General features: G+C 60.8%; 2 protein-coding genes across 4 annotated transcripts; one reads left to right on the top strand and one right to left on the bottom strand.

Annotated features, from left to right (window-relative positions):
- Positions 1-200: 200 nt before the first annotated feature.
- On the top strand, positions 201-8284 carry LOC308061801 (acidic leucine-rich nuclear phosphoprotein 32 family member B). 2 transcript variants are annotated; one of them, XM_080382295.1, is made up of 7 exons: positions 201-357; positions 2646-2795; positions 3299-3421; positions 4480-4678; positions 4970-5088; positions 5527-5581; positions 6449-8284. In XM_080382295.1, exons 1-7 carry the CDS (start codon positions 304-306, stop codon positions 6535-6537), a joined length of 789 nt encoding a protein of 262 aa, XP_080238421.1. In that variant the 5' UTR covers positions 201-303; the 3' UTR covers positions 6538-8284. The 2 variants fall into 2 exon arrangements, with proteins under 2 accessions (XP_080238421.1, XP_080238420.1); XM_080382294.1 differs by having other exon boundaries at positions 4967-5088.
- Positions 8285-10514: 2230 nt separating this feature from the next.
- ZNF414 (zinc finger protein 414) lies at positions 10515-20103 on the bottom strand. 2 transcript variants are annotated; one of them, XM_080382301.1, is made up of 9 exons: positions 18970-20103; positions 14293-14426; positions 13786-13887; positions 13594-13701; positions 13248-13353; positions 12499-13034; positions 12085-12135; positions 11228-11386; positions 10515-10949 (listed from the first exon to the last, which is right to left on the bottom strand). In XM_080382301.1, exons 2-9 carry the CDS (start codon positions 14360-14362, stop codon positions 10873-10875), a joined length of 1209 nt encoding a protein of 402 aa, XP_080238427.1. In that variant the 5' UTR covers positions 14363-14426; positions 18970-20103; the 3' UTR covers positions 10515-10872. The 2 variants fall into 2 exon arrangements, 1 of the variants encoding a protein (XP_080238427.1); XR_013927357.1 differs by lacking the exon at positions 10515-10949 and having other exon boundaries at positions 11290-11386; positions 12085-13034.
- Positions 20104-20679: the final 576 nt, after the last annotated feature.

The raw sequence follows: 20679 nt of genomic DNA, 5'->3' as shown, positions 1-20679 counted from the left end.
GGAACCCGGCGCTCAGGACCGGGACCGGGACCGGTGTCCCGGGGCGGGGCCTCACCGGGGCGGGGCGGGGCCGGCGGGGGGCGCTGCCGGGCGGGGGCGCTGTGTGCGCGTGGCCGGGTGCTGCCGGCAGGGGGCGCGGCGCGCGCCGCCTTTGTTGCCGTTGGCGCCTTCCCGGGCGCGGGCGGCGGCGGCGCGCGCGGGCGCGGGCGGGAGGCGGCGGGCGCGGGGCGGGGCGGCGGGAGCGGCGCGGCGCGGGGAGCTCGGGGCGGCGCGGCGGGCTCGGGGGCTCGGGGCGGCGGGAGGATGGAGATGAAGAAGCGGCTGACGCTGGAGCTGCGCAACAAGAAACCGAGCGAGGTAACGCTGCCGGGGAGCGCGTGGCGCGGGCGGGGGACCGGGCCGGCACGTGCTGCGGGGGGTCAACGGGAAGGGGGGGGCGGCCCCGCGGGCGGGGGGGTCCTGCACGGTGAGGGGGAGGGTTTGGGGTGGGCGGGGTGCGGCGCGCGGCGGCGGGGACACCCCCCCCACCCCCTCCCGTACCCCCCCCTCCCCCTCCCGTACCCCCCCCTCCCCGGCATGGCGGCGCGCACGTGCGCGGCGGGGCCCGGCCCGAGGCGGCGGCGACCGGTCGCGGCCCGTCCGGTCCCGCAGCGGGGGGCGGTGGGGGGGAGGGCGGCCGGGCTGGGCCGGGCCGCGCCGTGCCGGTTCCCGCCGCGCCGGAGCCGCCTGGCCTGGCCGGTGCGGCCCCGCGGAGCCATGGCGGCTCGGCCATGTTAGCGGCCGCCTGGGCCTGCCCCGGCCCGCCCCGCCGGGGCCCGGGCTCCCCGCTGGGGCCTGGCCGGGCCCGGCGCTCGCTCCAGGGGCCGCCTGTCAGCGCCGGTGCGCGGCCCGAGCGGGGCCTCCCGGGCCGGAGCTGGGTGCCGGGCCGCGGGTCCCGGGCTGGGGGGGCGGCGAGCCCCCCGGGGCCGCCTCAGCCGCCCGCTCCCCTCAGCGCAGCCCTAGGCCGGGCCGGGGGCTTCGCACCTTCCCCGGGCGCTGCGCCGCGGCCCTCGGCCCGGCTCGGCCCTTACCTGGGCCGCCCTGCAGGGAGGCGGCTGGCGGCTGTCACTCGCTTCGGGGACAGGCCGCTGTGGCGTGGCAGCGCCGGGCCTTAGGAAAAATGGGTTGTGAGAGGAGCTTTTGGTAGAGATCAAAGGTGCTTCGTGGACGGCCAAGGGGGTTGCAGGCTGAGAACGCCCGAGGAGCCCAGGGGTCCCCCCGAGGACTTGGTTTGACACCAGGACCCGGAGCGAGTCGGGTCACGGCCCGGTGCCCCGGGACCAACGGCGGCTGCGAGACGCTGTCCCGGCTGCTCGTCCTGCTGGAGCCGGGGCAGGGATCTGCTCCAGCTTCGGGCTGCCTCAGCCAGGTCGGTTCATAACCTGGCACCATTCTGGCCTCTGTGCCCACCGCGGCGGAGCGCCGGCCCCGGCCACCTTTACGCCCGCCGTGGTCGGTTCAGCTGGAGGCTTGTCTGGGGCGCTGAGAGCAAAGCGAGCTCGGCCGCGGAACTCCTGGCCCAGCCTGTTTGCTGCTCAACTCGGAGCCCTGACCAGCGATGCCACTTCTGGAGTTTTAAGCGTTAATTCGTTCGGAGCTTGTGCTGCAAAGACAGCATGGCAGCCCTGAAACTCTGCTGCCAGTAAGGCGAAGTGATTTTAGAACGACTTCCTAATAGTTGGCTGATCTGAGCGAGAGAGGTAAAACGGGAGTGCTGCGAAGGAGGAATTTGGAGAGCATCACAAGCCTTCTGGCCAAGGCTGATTTTTGCATCTTGCTGTGAAGAATGTGCGGGGTAAAAGCAAGTTTTGGAAGTGGCCTGTGAGAGCTGGGGCTTGAGTACTCCCTGCGCTTTGGGGGAGAGGAGTATGCCAGGTATATTCACTCTCCAGATGTTTAACGGGGAGCAGTTCTGTGCTGGTGCTTTGTGGTCCTGATGCCACAGAGGGGTTGATTTCTGTGCTGAATTACCAGGTAGCGATGGCTTCTGTGCGTGTAGTGTGTGCTGGGCGAAATACTAGATGCCGTCAGTGGTCCTGAATCAGGAGCCTGAGGCTCTCATCTGCTTAAGAGACCTGCCTAGGCAGATGTGTCACCTCTGCATGGAGGCTGTCACAGGGAAACGAATCCTCTGGAGGCAGGTTTTCCAGCACCCTGGTGGCGAGGGGGGAAAAGTTGAACAGAACAAAACCAGATGACCTTGTTCAGTCTCTTGTTAGTGAGGCCTGAAGCGTGACTGAAAGCTTTTTGATGCCTTGTGCATGAAACATTTTGATGCAACCTCATGGTTTGACCTCTTGATGCATCTCAGTGGAGAAGGTGGACCTTGGTTGGAGCCACAGGGGGTGGGCTGGTGCAGCGGTCGCATGTTGCATGGCTCGTGCTTAAAGGGTGAAACCTTAACTGCCATGAGGGATTCTCACCTTGTGCCCTCACAAAAGTTACTTGGCTCTAAGATCTTGCGTGTCCCTTTGTGTGAGTAAGGAGGACCTTCAGACACACCTGCTGCTTTGAAGTGTCAGTCGCTCTGCCTGATGTCAGCTTGATGGACTCGAGGTGAGACTTAGTTGGGTGTGATGACAACTGCTGGGTGTCCTTGTTGGCAGGTGAAGGAGCTGGTTCTTGATAACTGCCGTTCAGACGATGGGAAGATCGTTGGTCTCTCTTCAGATTTCGAGAACCTGGAGTTCCTCAGCATGATCAACATCAACTTGCTGTCTGTCTCCAATCTCCCCAAACTCAACAAACTTCGGAAGGTGAGTCAGACCTGTGGTCCCATCTCCAGCAGTCTTTGCTCTGAGCCTTCTGCTGCCCTGTCCCTTGTGACATTTGTTTTTATTGTATTTGCCATAAAAAGGCCGTTTGATTTTGGTTTTTCCTCTGTAGCCAACAATCTGAGCAAGTGAGAGAGGTTGTTTTTTAGTAAGCAACAAAATGCTTTTGAGCTTATTGTATGTTCATTGTCCTTTCTCTCTTGCTTTTGCTGTTGTGCTACTGTCAGAAGCTGCAGTAACATCGTAAATATTTTGGATTTTAGAGCATGTACCCCTGTGTCCTGCAGTACAGAGATGGCTGGGAGTGCTGCATTACCATGGGAAGGGGGTTTCAAGTGAAAACTTGGAACTGCTGCTGTATGGTGTGGTCTAACGAACAGGGTCTAGAACGTGGGTGCTTGTTGTATTCCGATTCTCTGGGCAGTTTTATTCCCCATGTCGTGAGCTGAAACGCATTGTGACCGTGTGATATTCCCTCCTGGCAGCTGGAGCTGAGTGATAACAGGATTTCTGGTGGCCTTGAAGTTCTAGCAGAGAGAACTCCTAACCTGACACACTTGCATCTAAGCGGCAACAAGATCAAAGACATCAATACCCTGGAGCCCTTGGTGAGTGGAAGGCTGTGCTGGAGTCTAAGGGATGACGTTGTTTCCTTTGGGGAGTGTGTCTGTGCAGCAGAAGTCCAACGTCTTGGTAACTGTTCCAACAGCACTTCGTGGTTCTGATGGGAACAGATGAGTGGGTCCAATTTGAGGCTGGGCTAATAGTTATTGGCTCCTCTGTCTGGAAAACCAGCAGCCAGTTGCTAAAAGAAGCATGAAATTGGGCTGGATGAGTAAAACTGTGGATGCAGTGCTCAGTGTCCATCTGAGAAAGGACCGTTAATGGGTCGGATGCAGTTTGAGGTAGGTGGCACCTGGGGTGTCATGGAGATGAGTTGCTTGGACACCAGTGAGGGTGTCCATCATGTCAGTCCAAAGGCGCTGTTGTGCTGGTTGGGACTCTCTCGCCCTGGTTGCTGTCACAGCATGCATTGCAGGGGGTTCCCGTTGCATCTGAACTGCCCCAAAGAAGGCTCTTGCCTTGTAATCCTGACTCTGTAGCTGAAAGGTCTGGTCGGGGGCATTTGCCTCACTCATTAGCTGTTTCCTTTGGTCCTTCCATCCCCTCCAGAAAGAGCCTGAAAGTGTTTTCCTCATCCTTCGCTTGACCTGGTGCACAGTGTGATGGCCTGAACAGGAGAGCTGCTGTGGCCATGCCGAGAGGCATGTGGGCACAGTCTGCGGGTCTCCCTGTGTTGCGCTGTTGGGTGTTTTGCCTGACGTTTTGGGCAGGATGAGCCTGGCTCAGTGATTTTTTCCTGCTGGGGGAGCTGGGCTTTCTGTGCTTGTTGCCTGCCCTGTTCAGAAGGGAGTAAGGTTTGCAAATGGTTTCATAGGAGCTGGCTCTGCGGAGGGGAAACTAGGACAGAGGAGCTGAAAAGAAATGGTTGCCCACAGTTAGCACAAGCAGTAACTTCTTGCCATGTGAGGAGCACATGGCGCAAATAATGCATGCAAAGACACTTCTGTACTAGTTCTGGGTAGCAACCCAGCTGTCTCCTGATGGCTGCCTGATCTTCAAACAGTGTCAGCTTGTAAATAACCTAGTGACTTGATCTTTGCAGAAAAAGTTGCCGAACCTCCATAGTCTGGACCTCTTCAACTGTGAGGTGACAATGCTCATCAACTACCGGGAGAGCGTGTTCACCCTTCTGCCCCAGCTCACCTACCTAGATGGGTTTGATGCTGATGACCAGGAAGCACCAGACTCAGACCCTGAGGCAGACGGGGATGGACTGGAAGATGAGTATGAGAACGGGGAAGGTGAGGATTTTCTCCTCTTGATTTTCTTGCTGTGGAACAACCCCTTCTACCCTTCTGCGTGGTCATGCTTTTAAATAAATGACAATTATAACTTGCTGCTGCAGTAGGAGCTGTGTGGGTAACCCCACTCCCTCCTTTGGCAGGCTCTGTAAGAAAGGAGACTTGCTGCAGGCTGACGGGGCTTGTTGCAGGCGCTCCTTGTGCGTGCTTGTTCTGTGGGGTTTCCTGCCCTGCTCATGTAGTGAGTATTTGGGAACCGTAACGCTTACCTGCCTCTGCTTTTGGTAGAAGGTGAGGAAGAGGATGATGACGATGAGGAAGATGATTTGGATGAAGAAGTCATCGATGATGAAGAAGATGAAGATGATGATCTGGAAGGTGAAGAGGAGGAGGACGGAGTAGATGATGAGGTGAGGCTTTCTGTCATCAGTATAAGCCTGCAGCACCACATTGCTGTGTTTGGTGCTGCGTTTGTCCCTTAATCCGGTGACCCATCTGGCCAGGTGTCACAGATGCGCCTCTGTGGGCAGATCTGAGGCGTGCTGCCCTGCGCTCTGCCTTTTTCCCCTGCACCTTGTGACTCGTGGCCCACAAGTGTTTGCCAGTTCACACTTGTTTATTGCTCGGCCTGGTACTTCTGTGGCTTCAAGTGCTACGGCTGTACAGCCCCCTTCGTAGGGGTGCGAGAAGCTGTTTAGGAACTGCCGGCTCCTCCCCACTCAGCTTGTATCTGCTGTCCTGAGGCTAGAGTAGGGCGGGAGCAGAGGTGAAGGGAGATGTTGCTGTAGAATTACACCTTGCCCATGGGATCTCGGTTCTTGCAACAAAGAATCTTGTTTTGACTCCAGGAAGAAGATGAGGAGGAAGATGGTGAGGACGATGAAGAAGATGAAGCTGATGACGGTGAGTTGAGTCCTGACAAACTTAAGTGCTTGCAAAGCTGTCTCAACAGTCGCTCTCAGCTTTTGTAGAGCTTCCCAGGCTTCAGTGCAGTGCTGTTGTTGCCTGCAGCTTTTCCCTGATGGGAAGTGCAGTGTTTCTGCTTACGGGCAGCGCTGAAGCTGTTGCTTATGCCCGAGCTGACTATTGAATAGTCACAGGGTTATAACCAAAGGGTCACGCAGTGGTGATGGGGAAACAGGTTTCAGCATCTCCTAATACCAACCAAGCTGGGTAAGTGCCAGATACTAATGAAGCAGACTACTTAGAAAACCAGGTCTAAGTAGCTTGAACCGATAGTCCGTGCAGGAGCAGGGCTTGTGTCACAGAAGCTCATGGTAGCAGCCTGCAAGAGAAGATGCTCTTGCAGACACGTTCCTCTCCTCTCAGCTGTAGAGGGGAGGGTAGACCCGAGCTGCTTGACTTGAGTCCAGACTCCTCTGGTTATAACAAACTATAAAGACCTGAGTAAATGTTGGCAGAAATATAGCAGCTGGTGTGACTTTGAATGGTCTCGTATGAGCTTGGTCAGAAGTGACTGAATTCTGCAGATGCTATGTTTTTGGGGTGCTCAACAAAAAGACCCCTTTTTTAAGCAGCTGTTGAAATGTGGGATGCTTGGAGGGCAGAGAAAATAGTTAATGTCTCATGCTAGTCTAGGCTTTTCTGGGTGCCATGAGAAACTGGGCAGGGTGGATCTCGGCTTTGTAATGGTGCCAGTCTAGTCTGTGCTTGTTCACCAGCAAGCTGTGGCTGACGCGGCTTGAAGCCACAGTTCAAATGCTGTTCCGCAAGACTGAACAGAACTTCACGCTTCACCTCTTTTTGCAGACCTTCCACGAGGGGAAAAGAGAAAACGAAATCTAGAGGATGAAGGAGAGGAAGATCCAGAAGACGAAGAGGACGATGAGGATGACTGATCCGAGCGAGCCAATCAGTTTTACAGACTATGACTGTGCTTGTCTTAACCTCCCCGTTGTGTCTATGTGAGACTGTAAATCCCTGTCTCCCACTCCTCCCCCCTTTGTATGGCTGCAGCGTCCACAATATATTTTTTTAAGATGTAGAATACTGTAGGCATTCAGGGGAATCTTCCATACAAGGCTCACTTTCTCACAAGTATCTCATGACCAAAGGCTTTTCTCCGTTCTGTGGTTTGTGCAGCAGTTTGCAAAAAAAAAAAAAAAAAAAAAAAAAATTTTCCTCCTAGGGTATCTTTCGTGTCTGAAATCAGCCTTGCCACACTGGACCCAGAGCTCCAGCTTGCCACCCTGCCTGACAGCCAAGAAGGCGTGTTTGCTATCTGCATGCCCTCAGACCAGCTTTCTGAAGACGCTTGAGCCATCTTGAGCAGTGGGTGCAAATCTGGTTCATCTAAACGGACTCAAAGTGAATGATCACTGAGGTCTCTCTGATACAGAAATAATGGTGATGTGATCTCTGGAGATGCTTGAAGATACTTTAGTGCTGGGGATGTGGGGTGCCTGGGGTGCTGGGGAGCGGGGGTTGGCTGCTTGCAAGACCTGGTACCTCTGATGATGCACCTTGCAGTAGCCCTGCGCTTGCTTTCCTATTTTATAAACTGGAATGTTTTTTCCCAGTGGCCACCTAATAACTTTCACTTGGATGTCCAAGTAAGTCTGACTTTTGTGGCTGTGAGCGTCTTTGCTGTGACGAGGCTTCTCGTCACCCCGTAGCAGCCTCTGCCTTTAGGAAGAGATAGGAAAGAGCAGGTTAGGGGGTACTGCACCTCTGTCAAACTCCGTTTCGCACTGTACAGAACACGTTCAACCAGTATCACTGTGATGCACCTAACTCGGCGTTCCCCGGGAGACCGTGTTAGCCTATATATTCTCAGGGTCCTTCTGCTAGCCAGTACCAGCTCTGGACGGTTGCCTCAGCGCTAGCCTGGTGTACGCATCCTCCTCTTTAGATCCAGCTTTCTCCCACTCGTGTTTATGCTCTGTGGGCATACTGCGTGTGTCCCCAAACCCAGCGGTGGCCAGAAGGAGGAAGGGGGGGGATTCAGCCCGGTGCAGCTCTGCGCCGGAGGGTTTCTGACCCCTTGGCCACCCTTCCTCTGCCTGGAGGTGTTCAGCTGGCCCATCCGTTGGCTTCTGGGGAGAACTGGCCCTGTGGCGTGCAAGGGATGGTAACTGCTCGGTGCTGGGTGCCGGAGAGCTGTGCTGGGGTGGGAGAAACTGCTGTTCCTCCTGCTGTCGAGGCTCTCGTGCAGACGCACTGGCACTTTGTGGCGTTCCCGGTGGTTGCTCTGGGCAATCTGTCGCACCTGAGACTCGCGGCGGTTCCTGCAGAGGAGTGGTGTGTGTTGCAGCACATCCGAGTTTCTGTTGCTTTGTTCTGTTCTTGCTGTCGTCTCTTGCATTGTACAGTAGCTGTAACCATTCGGAGAAGAACTAGTCCTGTAAAATGCAAACTGAGTAACTTATAAATGTTAAAGGAATTTTTGAAAGAAATTTCAGAGCAGCAGTTACTTCTAATTTTTCCCTGCATTTTTAGCAGATTGTATGGATTTTATATTAGCCTAGTAACTGTCAGGTTTTAATTGGTCAGACTAGTCCCAGAAATAAGGATCTCCAGCCCTTTTGTATCTTTTGTTACAAAATTTGGATAAAACTTTAATAAAGACTTCAGTTTTTAAAAATCCATTGCAATGAACGCTGTCTTCACTGCCCTGTGCTCTAGGAGCGGCCGAGCTGCAGCCAGCCTGCAGGAACGCGTGGTGGAAGTTTTGGGGCAGTTTTTCTTGAGTCTCTCCTGGGAGTGGTGACTGGCGTGTGCCCCCCAGTGTGTTCTGGCTTTGCTTTCGGCCCCAGCGGGGTGGACGCTTGGTAAGTGCAGCTCAGCTGGTGGGGCTGGTTCGGGCACGTCAGGGCTGCTGGTGGGGTGGGGATGGGGATGGGGCAGGGTCTCTGGTGTGGGGCAGAGTGGCACAGGCCATCCTGGTGCAGGGCCCTGGCACGCATGTCTGCAGGAGATGGTGCAGCCCCTGCTGTGCTGCACGCTTGGCCTTCAGAGGTGGCTGGAGCTGGGCTTGCGGGGTCAAGAAGAGCTTGGGAGGGGGTCCCGCTGCTGGGCTTTAGGGTGGGCACCTGCCCTGGAGGAGGAGGAAGCTGGGTGGGTGTTGGTGGTCCGAATGCAAGACAGGGAGGAGGAAGCCCGCTGCAGGCTGGGCTGGGGGGTCGGGGCAGCTGCCTGTGCTTGCTGGCACTGGAGGGGTCCAGACTTGTGCCCGATGCCACGGTGCTCCCGCCTCGTGGGGGGCTCCCTCGCCTTGCGGGGCTGCGTGGCCCGCTCCGGCTCTGGAAGGAGTGGCTGCTCTGTTAGGTGTCAGCAGCCAGGGGCTTCGGCTTGGGCCTCTTACTTCAGCACATCTGCCGCCCTGCTCAGGGCCTGGGGCGAGGCGGGGGCTGTGCTGGACCGGGGTTGGGGACAGCAGCCCCAGGCCCTGCGTGGACCAGGAGCTGGGAGGCAGAGCAGCGCTGTGGCTGCTCCCAGCCCTGCTCCTCACCACTGGCTCGGGGGGCTGCTGTACCTCGGTGCTGCCCATGCAGCCCCCTGCTCAGGTAAGGGGTCTCCCTTTCAAATACACCCTCCCCACCCAGAAGGGTGGCTGCGGGGCCACCCCACTGCAGGGGGGGGGGCCTCTGCTTGCTCCCAGGCAGGGATGCAGCAGTGCTGGGTCTGCAGCTTGGTCTGTCCAGCCTGGTCTGTCTGTCCAGCTGGCCCTCTGCTTCCCCCAGTTTCTCTCCAGCCTTGCCATCCTTATCTGGGGCCGGTGACTCCCCCAGGCAGCAGTCCATGCTGGGGGGCTGGGGAAGGCAGCCTGGCAAGCCCACCCAGCACAGCCGTGCAGACAGGGGCAAAGCGTGGCAGCCCGGGGTGCTGCTCACCTGTGTGCAGGGACTGCAGCAGGAGGAAGGCATGTCCACCCCGGCCAGGCTGGCTTTGGGCCCCTCCTGAGCCCCCGCGGGCGCTGGGGCTGGGCTCTGTGTCCCCCGTGCTGTACCCAGCGGGGGAGAAGCCCCCCATGAGACCTGTGCTCTGGGGTATGCCTGGGAAAGGGGCAGCTCCAGGGGCAAGAACCAGGGCTGAGCTGGGGGTGTGTGTGTGTGTGTGTGGGGGGAATCCCCCCAGGGTTTGTGTCCCCTCCCAGGGCTGGCAGCAGCACCCCACACCGTCGTGCAGAGCCGCGGGGTGCTGGGGCTCCCATCCCTGGCTGCGGCTGGCACCCAGCCAGAGGCAGCGTGGGCACTGGCGTGTGGCAGCACGCCGCCACTCAAACCAGTTTGGAGCAAACTTTTCACCTCGCTGGGATGGGGCCGGCACCTGCGCGGGCAAAGCAGGACCTGAGGAGCCCCGGGGTGAGAACCCACGGCTGCTCGGCTCCCACGGCTGGGGTGCAGGGGGGTGTGCAGCCCCCGAGGCTGGGGACCAGGGCACAGAAGAGCCGCCAGGCTGGAGCAGGGGCCCCATTCTCTACTTGGTGCCGAGTGGTCCGCTGGTACCTCTGCCCCTGGTGGGACTGGGACAGGCACTGGGGCTGGCCGGGTGCTGGAGCAGGGTCCAAGGTCCTGCCCCAGTTTGGGTGCGCAGGCTGGGTGCTGGGGTGCAGCTGGCAGTGGCTCTGGCTCTGCTCCTCAGGAGCCGTTCATGCTTTGGGATGCGTTGAGGAGGGGGCAAGCAGGGAGCACCCCTTCCCCAAACCTTCTTTCCCAAACGTGCCCAGGGCAGGGCCACCCTGGGGACACGCACCCCCTGCGCTCCTCGCATCTGCCCTCTCCATGGGATGCGGGAGCATCCCTAGGGGTGGAACACCGCTCCCCCATCACCCCCAGCTGCCACGGGGACTGACAGAGGCTCTCCCAGCTGTTGCTCCTGTACAATTCCCATTTATTATTTCCAGACCTCATTCCAGAGAAGTCCACTAACTCCTGAGCAACCTACCGGGCTCCCCCCAGAGCCCCTGGAGCTGAAGCAACGAAACCTTTAGGGGAGGGAGACGCAGGGTTCCAAGTGCTTAGTTTCCAAAAATAAAAGGGAGGGTAGAAATTCAAGAGAAAACATCTGCCCCTCTGCCAGCCCGTGCTGGGGCTGGGGGCTGCTCCTGGTACCCAGGAAGGGGTCCCTGTCCCAGCGCTATGGCTTGGGGCTGTGCAGTGCCCTCCCCCCCCGCCTGGCTCGGGGGGGAGGGATGGGGAGGCGCAGGAGCAGTCCCGTGGGAGCTGGGCTCATCAGAGCTGGGAGTACAGGGAGTTCTCCATCTCCGGCGTCAGCTTGGCGTGGAAGGAGGCGAGGCCCACCCCGAAATCTGGAGGGAGAGGGAAGAGAGCCGTCAGCACTGCAGCCGAGCCCCCTGCTCTCTGGCTCCTGCCGGGGGCTGCCTGGGGGCTGGAAAGCCGGGGGGGCACAGGGAGGGCATCGCTGGGGAGCCAGGAGCTGCAGCCCAAAGCCCACCCCAGTGGCCGGTCACCCCCTTCCAGCACGGAGGGAGCAGGGTATGTGTTATCCATGGGGAGCAGGTCAAGCCACACTCCCTGCAAGTATCCTGCCAGCTGGGGTCCCTCCTGCCACCCCCCTGGGCCGTACCCATCTCTGCATCCAGGCGCCCGGGGGTCGGGAGGTTCTTGCGGTGGTCCTCGATGTGCAGGGTCATCTCCTCCCGCGAGGCAGTGGAGTAGGGGCACTGCATGCAGGTGTAGCGGCCCCGCGTGTGTTCCCACACGATGCGGCTGTTGGAGGAGTGCCCTGCAAGGACGGGCAAGGAGGGAAGCACAGTGCTCGCTCGCTCGCCCCCCGCCATGGCCGGGGGGGGGCTATGCCCAGGAGCCCCCCCCTGCCAGCAGGAGCCATGCGAAGCGGCAGCGCAGGATGCAGGGCAGGCGGCCCCGGGTGCCGGCTGCATCGTGCTGGGTGCCATGGGGCTCGGATCAACCATGGTGCTGTGGGGGCAGGAGCCCCCCTGCTCCAAGCCCCACACGTGCGGAGGTCCCCTTCCCGAGGGAGGAACCCCAAATCCGGGAGCAGGGAGCGAGGCCGTGCCCCCCAGCCCCGACCTCCCTTTGCCCGTCACCTCCGCACCACATGGAGCAACAGGCAACAGTTTCCAGCCCAGCCTTGGGGCTGGGGCGACTGGGGTGACTGGAGCCCACACAGCTGCTGCAGCTCCTTCTCCTGCTGCTTCTGCCCTTGGGTGCCAGAGGAACTAGGCTGGGTGGTTCCTGGGGGTGCGCAGCTGGCGACCCACCCCCAAGTCTCCAAACCTACCTGAGCCACATCCCCTCTCCACGTGGCTCCCAAAAATGAAGGAGCCCACCCACCCCCTCTGCTCTCCAGGGAGCATTGCCATGCCCCGTGGGGCCTCTCCCATCCCCTGTGGCCCCCACCACCACCCCCCACCCCCCAGTGACAGAAAGCAGCCCCCAATCAGTAGGTGCCAAACTAACCTGGAGTCACTCCTGAGCCAAAGCATGGGAGGAGTGGGCTGACACTCACACCTGCGGAGGGAATCGAGGGGCAAGACAAGCATTAGGTCTTCCCCTCCCTGCGGGGGGACACGTGGGAGAGCAGGCCTGGCCCGGCCCCCCGCCTCGCACCCCCAGCACGGCGGGGAGCAGCGGGGCTGGGAAAATTTGGAGGCTTGTTTTTGGTGGTTGCTGGTGCTTTCTCCAATTGAGCATCCCGGTAAGTGGGATGGAGGGGAGAGCAGAGGTGGGATGGGGCTGGGGGGGGCTGGGGCGGCCCCGTGCGGGGCTGGGAGGAGGGGGATCCTTGGCTGGCCGACGGTGGGTCCTCCTCCAGGAGCTGCTGGTCAAGGCAGGAGCAGAAGAAGGTTTGCCCGAACGGCCCCGTGCGCTCACCTTGGCTTTTCTTCCAGACGGCGTTGGAGATGGGGGGGCCGTGGCCCGGCACGTAGGGCCGGAGGCGATGCTGTGCCGGGGGCTGGGGCAAGCTGTAGGGCGAAGGGTGCACGTAGGACAGGAACGGCCCCGGCACCGAGGAGGGGGGTGGCCCCGAGAACCGAGTCAAGGATGATGGCCCGAAAAGGCTGGGCTCCAGCAGCGGGAAGGGGTGGGGGGCCGGCGAGACCAGCGGCAGCGCCTCCAGCGAGCCGGGCAGCTCGGGGAGGCTGGTGGGGAGCGCAGCGGGGGCTGCCGAGGCAGTGTCTGCGCCGGGGAGGATGGCTTCTTTCTCCAGGGGCCGGATAACGCTCGGGAGTTTGGGAAGCCCCTCGGGTGGCTTGGCCGGGGGCTCCTTCTCCAGGGCAGAGGTAGCAGGCAGGACGGGCTTGTCGGTTTTGGGGGGCGGCGCGGGGCTGCTGGCACTGTCGGAGCAGACGTGCAAGTGCTTGAAGAGGGAGCGGTGCGTTCGGAAGCGCAGCATGCAGTTCTCACACCTGTGGGGCCGGGGAGGTGGCGTCAGTGGCGGTGCTCCCTCCTGCATCACCCACCCCAACACCCCGGCCCGGGGGTCTGCCGCTGACATGGGGGGGGGGTGGTCTACAAAGGTGGGATCTGCTGGGTGCCCCCAGATAGAATGGGCTGTGGAAGGTGTCTGCAGGGCGATGGCACGGCAGCCCAGGATGGGGATGGGCACCAGCGGGACTCACTTGAAGTAGCGGTTTGGCTTGTAGTGCACCTTCATGTGGGCCATGAGGTCCTGCATGCTGGGGAAGGTCTCTGTGCAGCCCAGCGTCGGGCACTGGAAGGTTTTGCCTGAGCAAAAAAATAGGACAGAGATTCAGCAACAGCGCAGCTGCGCTGCACCCCCCAGGTGGGCAGCCCCACCAGTGGGTCTCCAGCACCTCCCTCGCTCTCCCTGCTCCCGCCCGGTGCTGTGCAGCATCTCCTGGAGGTACACGCACCATCACCAGGGCTGCCTCCGCTTCAAGCCGTGCTCTGCCACCTCCCAGCTGAAAAAGGGCACCCTGGAGCGACACAGCATCTCGACCTTACCCTCAAGGGACTGCGTGGGTCTGTAGTGGACCTTCAGGTGGTCCATCAGCTCCTGCATGCTGGGGAAGGCCAGTTTGCAGCCATAGCTTGAGCACTGGTAGTGCTTCCCTGGAAGGAGAGAGAGCTGTTGGCCTCGTCCCTGCCCCAGCCGTTGCCGTCACCTCCCTGGGGCAGGGCTGGGGCTCGGCTCACCTGGGACAGGTCTGCGCTTCAGCGGCCGCAGGTCCTGGGCTGGGGTCCCTCCGCTCCCTGCCACCGGCACTGGGCTGCTGGGCAGAGCTGCTTCGCTGCAACCTGCCGGGGAAAGGCCGTTAGGCAGCGGGGACCAGCTCCCGCGGGATGCCACAAGCCCCTGCCTGAACCGCGTCCCTCTTTGCCCTCCCCCCTACCCTTTACAAACAGGGGTGCAGGCAGCTGGGGGGTCTGGCTGGGAGAGGCAGGAGCCCTGCAGGGTGGTTAGAGATGGGAGGGTCTTTGCTCTAGAAAAAGCTGCTGGTGTGAAGGCAAAGCCTGCTGGTGCCTTGAGCATGCTGGGTGACACCACATGCCCACCCCTGCGCAGCCTCAGGGTGCTCCCAGCCACCCCTCTGGGGTGGGATTTGGCCAAAGGGACCTCCAGCAGCAGCAGCAAAGGCTTCTTCTTCCCCTCGCCCTGCCCCAGCTCCCATCACCAACCCCTCTGTGGCACAAGGGACTCACCTGCCCCCTCTCCGGTGTATTTACCCCGCAGGGAGAAGGTGGGCACAGCTTCGTCCTTCTCCGTCTTCATGGCCTGGAGAGTGGTGGGCACAGGGCGAGGTACGTGCCACCGACAGCGTCTCCTCCTGGCGATGCTACACCAAACGCAAGGGCGAGAGGTTACAGTCCGGCATGGAGCGATGTCGACTGCCTCCTCCTCCTGCTCCATGGCAGTGGGACCAACCCCCCCTCCCAGGGACCTCCAGGGCCAAGCTGGCAGGAGATCCCGGCTCCATGGGGGCTTCGCAGCATCTCTGCAGGGGGGACACGCTGCAAAGGCAGCACTTGGCCCTGGGAGCTTTGCACATGCCCCCCCCGGGGAGCAGCAGCCAGGCTTTGAAGCCAGAGCTGTTGTCATCCCTTCCCGCTTCTCCTGCCCCAGGGGTGGTCCACAAAGCCCCCGAAAGGTCCCCCCGCAGCTGCCATCTGGCACAGCCTGCCCCACACATCGCCAGACTGCTGCTTTTTGGTACCAGCCTAGAGCTTCTCTAGTTAAAAATCCCCCCCAAAGCCACAGGACCCCCTCCCTACCAAGGCGACCCAGCCCCGCTGCTGCCGAAGCAGGGATTGCAGGAGCTGCTCCAACGTCTCTTGCTCCCACCAGGCAGGGGGGTCTCACTGGATGCTCCTACAGTTTTGTAGGATTTTCCAGCCAAAAGGAGCAGCACGTCCCATTGCATAACTGGGAGCATCGGCAGCAGGGCCTGATGCTGATGGGGATGTGGGGGCAGGTCACACAAGCTCCATCAGATGGTCTCCAAAATTAAATTGGCTCAGCCTCACAAAGCCTCTGTGCAAGGCTTCGGCACGCAAAAGCCAAGCACCAACCCCAGTAAAAAGCATCCAAAAAGTCCCTCACTTGGGGAGAATTCTCAATAGTGTCTTAATGTCAAAGTTAAAAAGAAAACAACAACAATGATCATCATAGTAATAATAACAACAACAAATCAGTGCTGGGGCTGCGGAGTGGCTGCCACATGCACATCTGCCGTTTGTTAGGGGATTAATGCTTCCCCAAGAGCTCAGCGACTCCCAAAGCAAGTCCCTGGGGAACCTCCTGATGCTTTGCTGGTTGCAAGGAGATGTGCCTGCATCCGTCCCACCCCGGCCTTGCCAGACCTGCCTCTCAGCATCTGTTCAAGAGGCATTTTCCCAGCTTTTCTGCTCCAGCCTGGCTCGCACGCAGCGGGGCTTTAGCCTGGCAAAGGCGGCCCCAGCAGCTGTTACTGCAGCAACCGGCGGTGCTGGGATGGCAACCCATCGGGTAATAAATCAGAGGGGGGGGGAGAAATCTGTGCGGGATTATTTCTCTGGCTGCCCCCAGGCTCATGGCTTTGTTGGGAGGTTGCATTGCTTTTTTGTTGTTGTTGTTGTTTTCTCAGTTCAGTGGCTCCTGCCAGCGCTGTGGGATGCAACCTGCACAGAAGCTGGGACTGGCTGGAGGAAGGGGGGGGGGGTCAACCACAGCGGGGGAGGGGTGGGGGGTTGGGGCAGGGCCAGGGGCTGATTGTGTCCTGGGAGGGAAAATTCAGCCCTGGCTGGAGGGTTTGCTCGGGCTGCACAAAGGGCGAACACCGCAGAGAAAGTTCACTGCAGTTTGGATGGAGCTTTGTTTTATCGGGAGGAGGAACTGCAGTTTTGGGAGAGGGGAAAAAAAGATTTCAGGAATCTTCTGTTGAGGGACAAAGCATTAAAAGGGTCAAGGCAGGGCTCTCTGTCCCTGCTCAGCCCCTTGTGCAGCGCCTGTGTGGCACTGCCACGTTTCGGTGCCCGATCCCGGAGCTTTGGTGCTGCCAGAACATTTCCTGGTCTGCAAGCGCCAGGCCCTGTGACTGTAGCGAGACTCCCCCGGGCTCCCGCTTCCCTGCTGGAAACGCTGCCTCTGGATCAACGCTCCATGCCACCGCCTGTCCCCAAGGCCTGCTGATGGTCCCCGGGGACTGATGGCCCCCAGACAAGGCTGTAAAGGAGCAGGACACCCGTGCCCACTGCACCAGGAGCTCAGCTGGAGCCCACGCAATTTTTTCCAAGAAACCAGGAAATCCTTCCTCAGCGGCATTGCAGCAGGGCTGTCAGCTCCCGATGCTCCAGGATCAAACCTGGTGGCACCTTCGGATGTTACAGCTCGTGCTGAAGCTTCCCTCCGCTCCCACTGATGCTATCTGATGCTGCTCTCCATTTCCCGGTTGCAGGCGGTACCCCAGTGATGTGTTTAAAATTGATTTTTTATCCGAAAAGCTAAGGAAATGCCTCCTGAGCTAATCGGCAGGTCCAGCGAGGACAGGTGGGGTGGATGCAGGTGCACCTTCTTGCAGCGAGCATGCCTGCCCCGTCCTGCAGCCCTGCCACTGTCCCACCACAGCAAAGCTGTCCCACGTGGGTGTGTTTTCAGCAGCACCGTAGCACCGTGGTGTGCTCGGCCCAGGCTTTTCTGTTTTTTTGGGTTTTGAGGAGCTGGTGGCACCTGTATCATTTTGCTGTCATTTGTCACCTCCCGGGGGATAGTGTCCAACACTTGTCATTCTCCAGGACCCTCCATTTTACATCCCTGAGCATGATACTCCGTCCCAGGTGCTGCTGACCTGCCACTGTCCCCATCCCCGTGTGGGCACTGGAGATGTGACTCCCCTGGCACCGGTGCAACCCCTGCCCTGGAAACCTGAATCCCAGAGCCCCCGCATGTCTGGTGTTGCTCTTCACAGCGTTTTTCCGGCCACCGGTTCAGCCTCCCTGGAAACCTGCTGGCACCAAACTCCCTCACTCCGGCCCCAGTGGGGAACAGGGACCCTGGAAAAACCCTTTGGAGGGGCTGACAGCAACGAGGGCGAGCAGGAGGGTTTGCAGCTACTGGACACCCAGAGCAGCCTCTGTTGCTGATGCAGTTAATAATTAATACAGCTCATCTCCCTCAAATGAACCAGGGGGTTTACACGTATCGCCAAGCACATACGACTTTTACAGACCCACCCCGGGAAGATAAATGGGACAAATAATCCTATTTGAGCACCTCTGTGTGGTCTCTGGCCAGAGGTTGCAGAGGCTTCCCAAAACACAGCTCCTCAGCGTAGGAGATGAGAGACAAAGGCTCCGAACAAGGGGCTCATGTGATCGCTCAGCCGGTGAGTGCCGAGCGGTGCAGAGGGAGGAAGCCCAGGCTGTGACAGCAGCGCAGCGAGCACCCCCACCCACCCCGGCACGCGCTCTGGCCACCGGTCACGGGGTTCAAATGCATGTCGTAAATTAAAATGCATGTCGTAAATCCTCCTGTTGCCTTCAGACATCACGGGGAACGCTGACCTGGTGTGGGGAGGAAGATGCTCTGGGCATCTCTGCTGCCTGGCAGCCCCTGCCTCACAGCCATGGGCCTCATGATGCCCACTGCAACTTGGGTGCCCTAATCTCAATTTGGGCTGGAGCAAAGCCGCTGCCCCAATGTTTTACCCCTCCACCTCGCCCTGAGGGCAAGCTCCCTGCTTTCCAACTCAGAAAATCTGCCCGGAGAGCCCAAATGACCCCAAACCTTGCCGCAGCTGCTGCCACTGGCAACGCGGGCATCCAAAGGGGTGAGCGCTGAGCCTCAGCACAGCCAACATGCCACGTCCCCACGGCGCATGCGGGGGCAGCTCGGCCTTCACCGTTTTTTTGGGAAACATCTTTCAGCCTTCCCCGAAGGGCTGCCCTGGGGTCCCTGCCATCCATCCCCCTGGCTTGCTCCAAGCCACTGGCGACCTGGCTGGCGTGCGAGTGGGGAAGAGCCATGCTGCCATTTCCCCACGTCCCTGCACTATCTCAGTGCCCACCTTTACTTGCCTGCCTGTGGCCAGCTAATCCACTGGGCTACATCAGCGCTTTCAGCTGGAAAAAAACCTCTTTCCTTTCAGGAGCCATCTGGGGAGGATGGACCTTCTTCCCTGCGCCCAGACAAAGCTGCCCCCAGAGCAGGCAGCCCTGGGCCCAGCCAAGTTCACACCATGGCCAAGGTGCAGGAGCCCTCACGCCGGCTGAGGATGAGCAGCCGCATCCCCGGGGCCCCCTGACAGCACAAAGCGGTTCCCACGTGTGCGGGCAGATGGAGAGACCAGGGGGGACCCCGGCAGGCATGGGACCCCACCCGGGATGCTCAGGGTGGCGAAGGGGGTCCTGCTGCTCCCACGGGCCACATGCCTGCAAAGACCAGGGGCTAACAGCTCCCATGGCTAGCTGTCCCTGTGCTCCTAGCCCCACAGGCAGCAACCCCCGTAGCTAGCAGCCCCCCATGGGTAGCACCCCGGTAGCTAGTGGTCCCCCATGGGCACTACACCCACGGCTACTAGCCCCTGTGGGTAATAACGCAGCCATAGCTAGCGCTCCCCATGACTAGTCGCCCCACGGGTAGTATCCCCCGTAACCCGGAGCCCCCGTGGGCAGCAGCCGTGCCCCTCCACGGGCAGGGCGGCTTTGCCCAGAGCCCCCCCAGCCCCCGGTGCAGGTCCCGGCTCCCCCACCAGCCCCGGCATCCCGGGCCCGGTACCCGCTCCGCTGCCGCCGCTGACCCGCCGCCCCCGGTGCCGGTGCCCTCCCCCCCGTGCGGGGCCGGGGCCGGGTCCCCCCGGCGCTGCCCCCCGGTGCCCGCCCGCCCCGTCCCGCCCCCGCACGTACCGGGGCTGCGGCGGGGCCGGCACCGCCCGGAGCGCGCATCAGCGGCGGCGCGGCCGCGGGGCCATTTTCTGCGCGAGCTGTCGCGAGAGCAGGGGGCGGGGGGGGAGGAGGAGGAGGACGGTGGGGGGAGGAAGGAGCAGTGCGGAAGGGGAGGGCGGGGGCCGTGGGGGAGGGGCCCGGCCCCGCCCCTCCCCGGTGCCGGGGACGCTCCGCATCCCTGCGCCTGCGAAAGGCTGAAGTATCCCGGCGTCCGCCGAGCGCCCCGGGGGCCTCAGGGTGTTCCAGGGTCCGTGGAGCATCCCGGGGACCACGGAGCATCCCGGGGACCACGGAGCGTCCCAGGGTCCACAGAGCACCCCGGGGACCACAGAGCATCCTAGGATCCTTGGAGCATCCCAGAGTCCACAGAGCACCCTGGGGGCCTCAGAGCATTCTGAACCCTTGGAATATCCCAGGGCCTTTGGAGCACCCCAGAATCCTTGGAGCACCCCGGGGGTCTCAGAGCACCTTGGGAACCCATGGGCCCCTTAGAACAGCCCAGGGCCCTCTGAGCACCCCAAATTCCTTGGAGCGCCCTGGACTCCTGGGAACACACTGAGCCCATCAGATCCCACACCATCCCTAAAAGCAGCTCAAACCCCCCCAAGCCTGTCAGGACCCCCAGAGTCACTGGAGCTCCTCAGAGACCCCCAAACCCCTGGAGCCCCTTGGAGCACCGCAGTGAGTGCCTGAGCTGGCCCAGCTGGCAGGGCTGTGGGAGCATCCCACTGGCACAGCACCCACCACCCACCGGCGGGGCGCTGCGCCCCCAGCCCCAAGGAAGGGCTGGAAGGCACAAGGGGGAGTTTCCTAAATGTCTGGAATTTCCAAAGCCAATTTTTTTTTCATTAAAATAAAAACAGAGGCTTTGTCTGCTTCCCCCCCCCCCCCCCCCCCCAAGCTCTGCAGTACCGGCACTCCTAAAAACCCGTGATTTGCTGGAAAAATCACCCCAAGGGCCACAGGGCTTGTGAAAACCGGGAGCGGGGAGGCCCTGCCACCATTCCCAGCATGGGGCTGCGGAGGACTCCACATCCCAGCAGCCTCCTGCCCTGCACCATCCCCACCCTGGAAGAAACAGGGTCCCCTGAACCCCTCTGTGGGGCAGCCGGGGGGGGGGGGGGCGCTCTGGGAGGGAGGAAGAGGAGGGCGGGGGCCAAGGCCGAGGCAGGAGCAGGAGCAGGAGCAGGAACAGGAACAGGAGCAGGAGCAGGAGCAGGAACAGGAGCAGGAGCAGGAGCAGGAGCAGGAGCAGGAGCAGGAGCAGGAGCAGGAGCAGGAACAGGAACAGGAGCAGGAGCAGGAGCAGGAGCAGGAACAGGAACAGGAGCAGGAGCAGGAGCAGGAACAGGAACAGGAGCAGGAGCAGGAGCAGGAGCAGGAACAGGAACAGGAGCAGGAGCAGGAGCAGGAGCAGGAACAGGAGCAGGAGCAGGCTGTTGTCACTTCTCCCGCTCGGCTCGGCGGGGGGAGCAGGGAGTGGGGGGCAGGCAGGGACGAGCCCGACATGTCGGTACTGTTTGTCCCTCTCCCCTGCAAACCTCCTGGAACAACTCCAGTTGGGCTCAGCCCCCCCAACCCCCCACAAGCTCCCCCCAAGCTGCCCCCCCCCCGGCCCCAAGCCCCAGCTGTCCCCCTGCTCTGGGCGGGTCTGGGCAGGGAGGGTCCCCT

Source organism: Falco punctatus (assembly GCF_963210335.1).
Source record: "Falco punctatus genome assembly, chromosome: 4".
NCBI classification, from domain to species: domain Eukaryota; kingdom Metazoa; phylum Chordata; class Aves; order Falconiformes; family Falconidae; genus Falco; species Falco punctatus.
This window is presented reverse-complemented; position numbering and strand designations above follow the sequence as displayed.

What these genes read in the sequence shown, in the direction of transcription:
- ZNF414 (XM_080382301.1), bottom strand. Translation starts at nt 14,362, where the DNA reads ATGAAGACGGAGAAGGACGAAGCTGTGCCCACCTTCTCCCTGCGGGGT. An exon ending in ATACACCGGAGAGGGGGCAG is followed by an intron (nt 13,888 to 14,292) that starts GTGAGTCCCTTG and finishes TTTCCCCGGCAG; the next exon opens with GTTGCAGCGAAGCAGCTCTG. An exon ending in TGGCTCAGGAGTGACTCCAG is followed by an intron (nt 11,387 to 12,084) that starts GTTAGTTTGGCA and finishes CCGTCCTTGCAG; the next exon opens with GGCACTCCTCCAACAGCCGC.
- LOC308061801 (XM_080382294.1), top strand. Translation starts at nt 304, where the DNA reads ATGGAGATGAAGAAGCGGCTGACGCTGGAGCTGCGCAACAAGAAACCG. An exon ending in GCAACAAGAAACCGAGCGAG is followed by an intron (nt 358 to 2,645) that starts GTAACGCTGCCG and finishes CCTTGTTGGCAG; the next exon opens with GTGAAGGAGCTGGTTCTTGA. An exon ending in TGAGTATGAGAACGGGGAAG is followed by an intron (nt 4,679 to 4,966) that starts GTGAGGATTTTC and finishes TGCTTTTGGTAG; the next exon opens with AAGGTGAGGAAGAGGATGAT.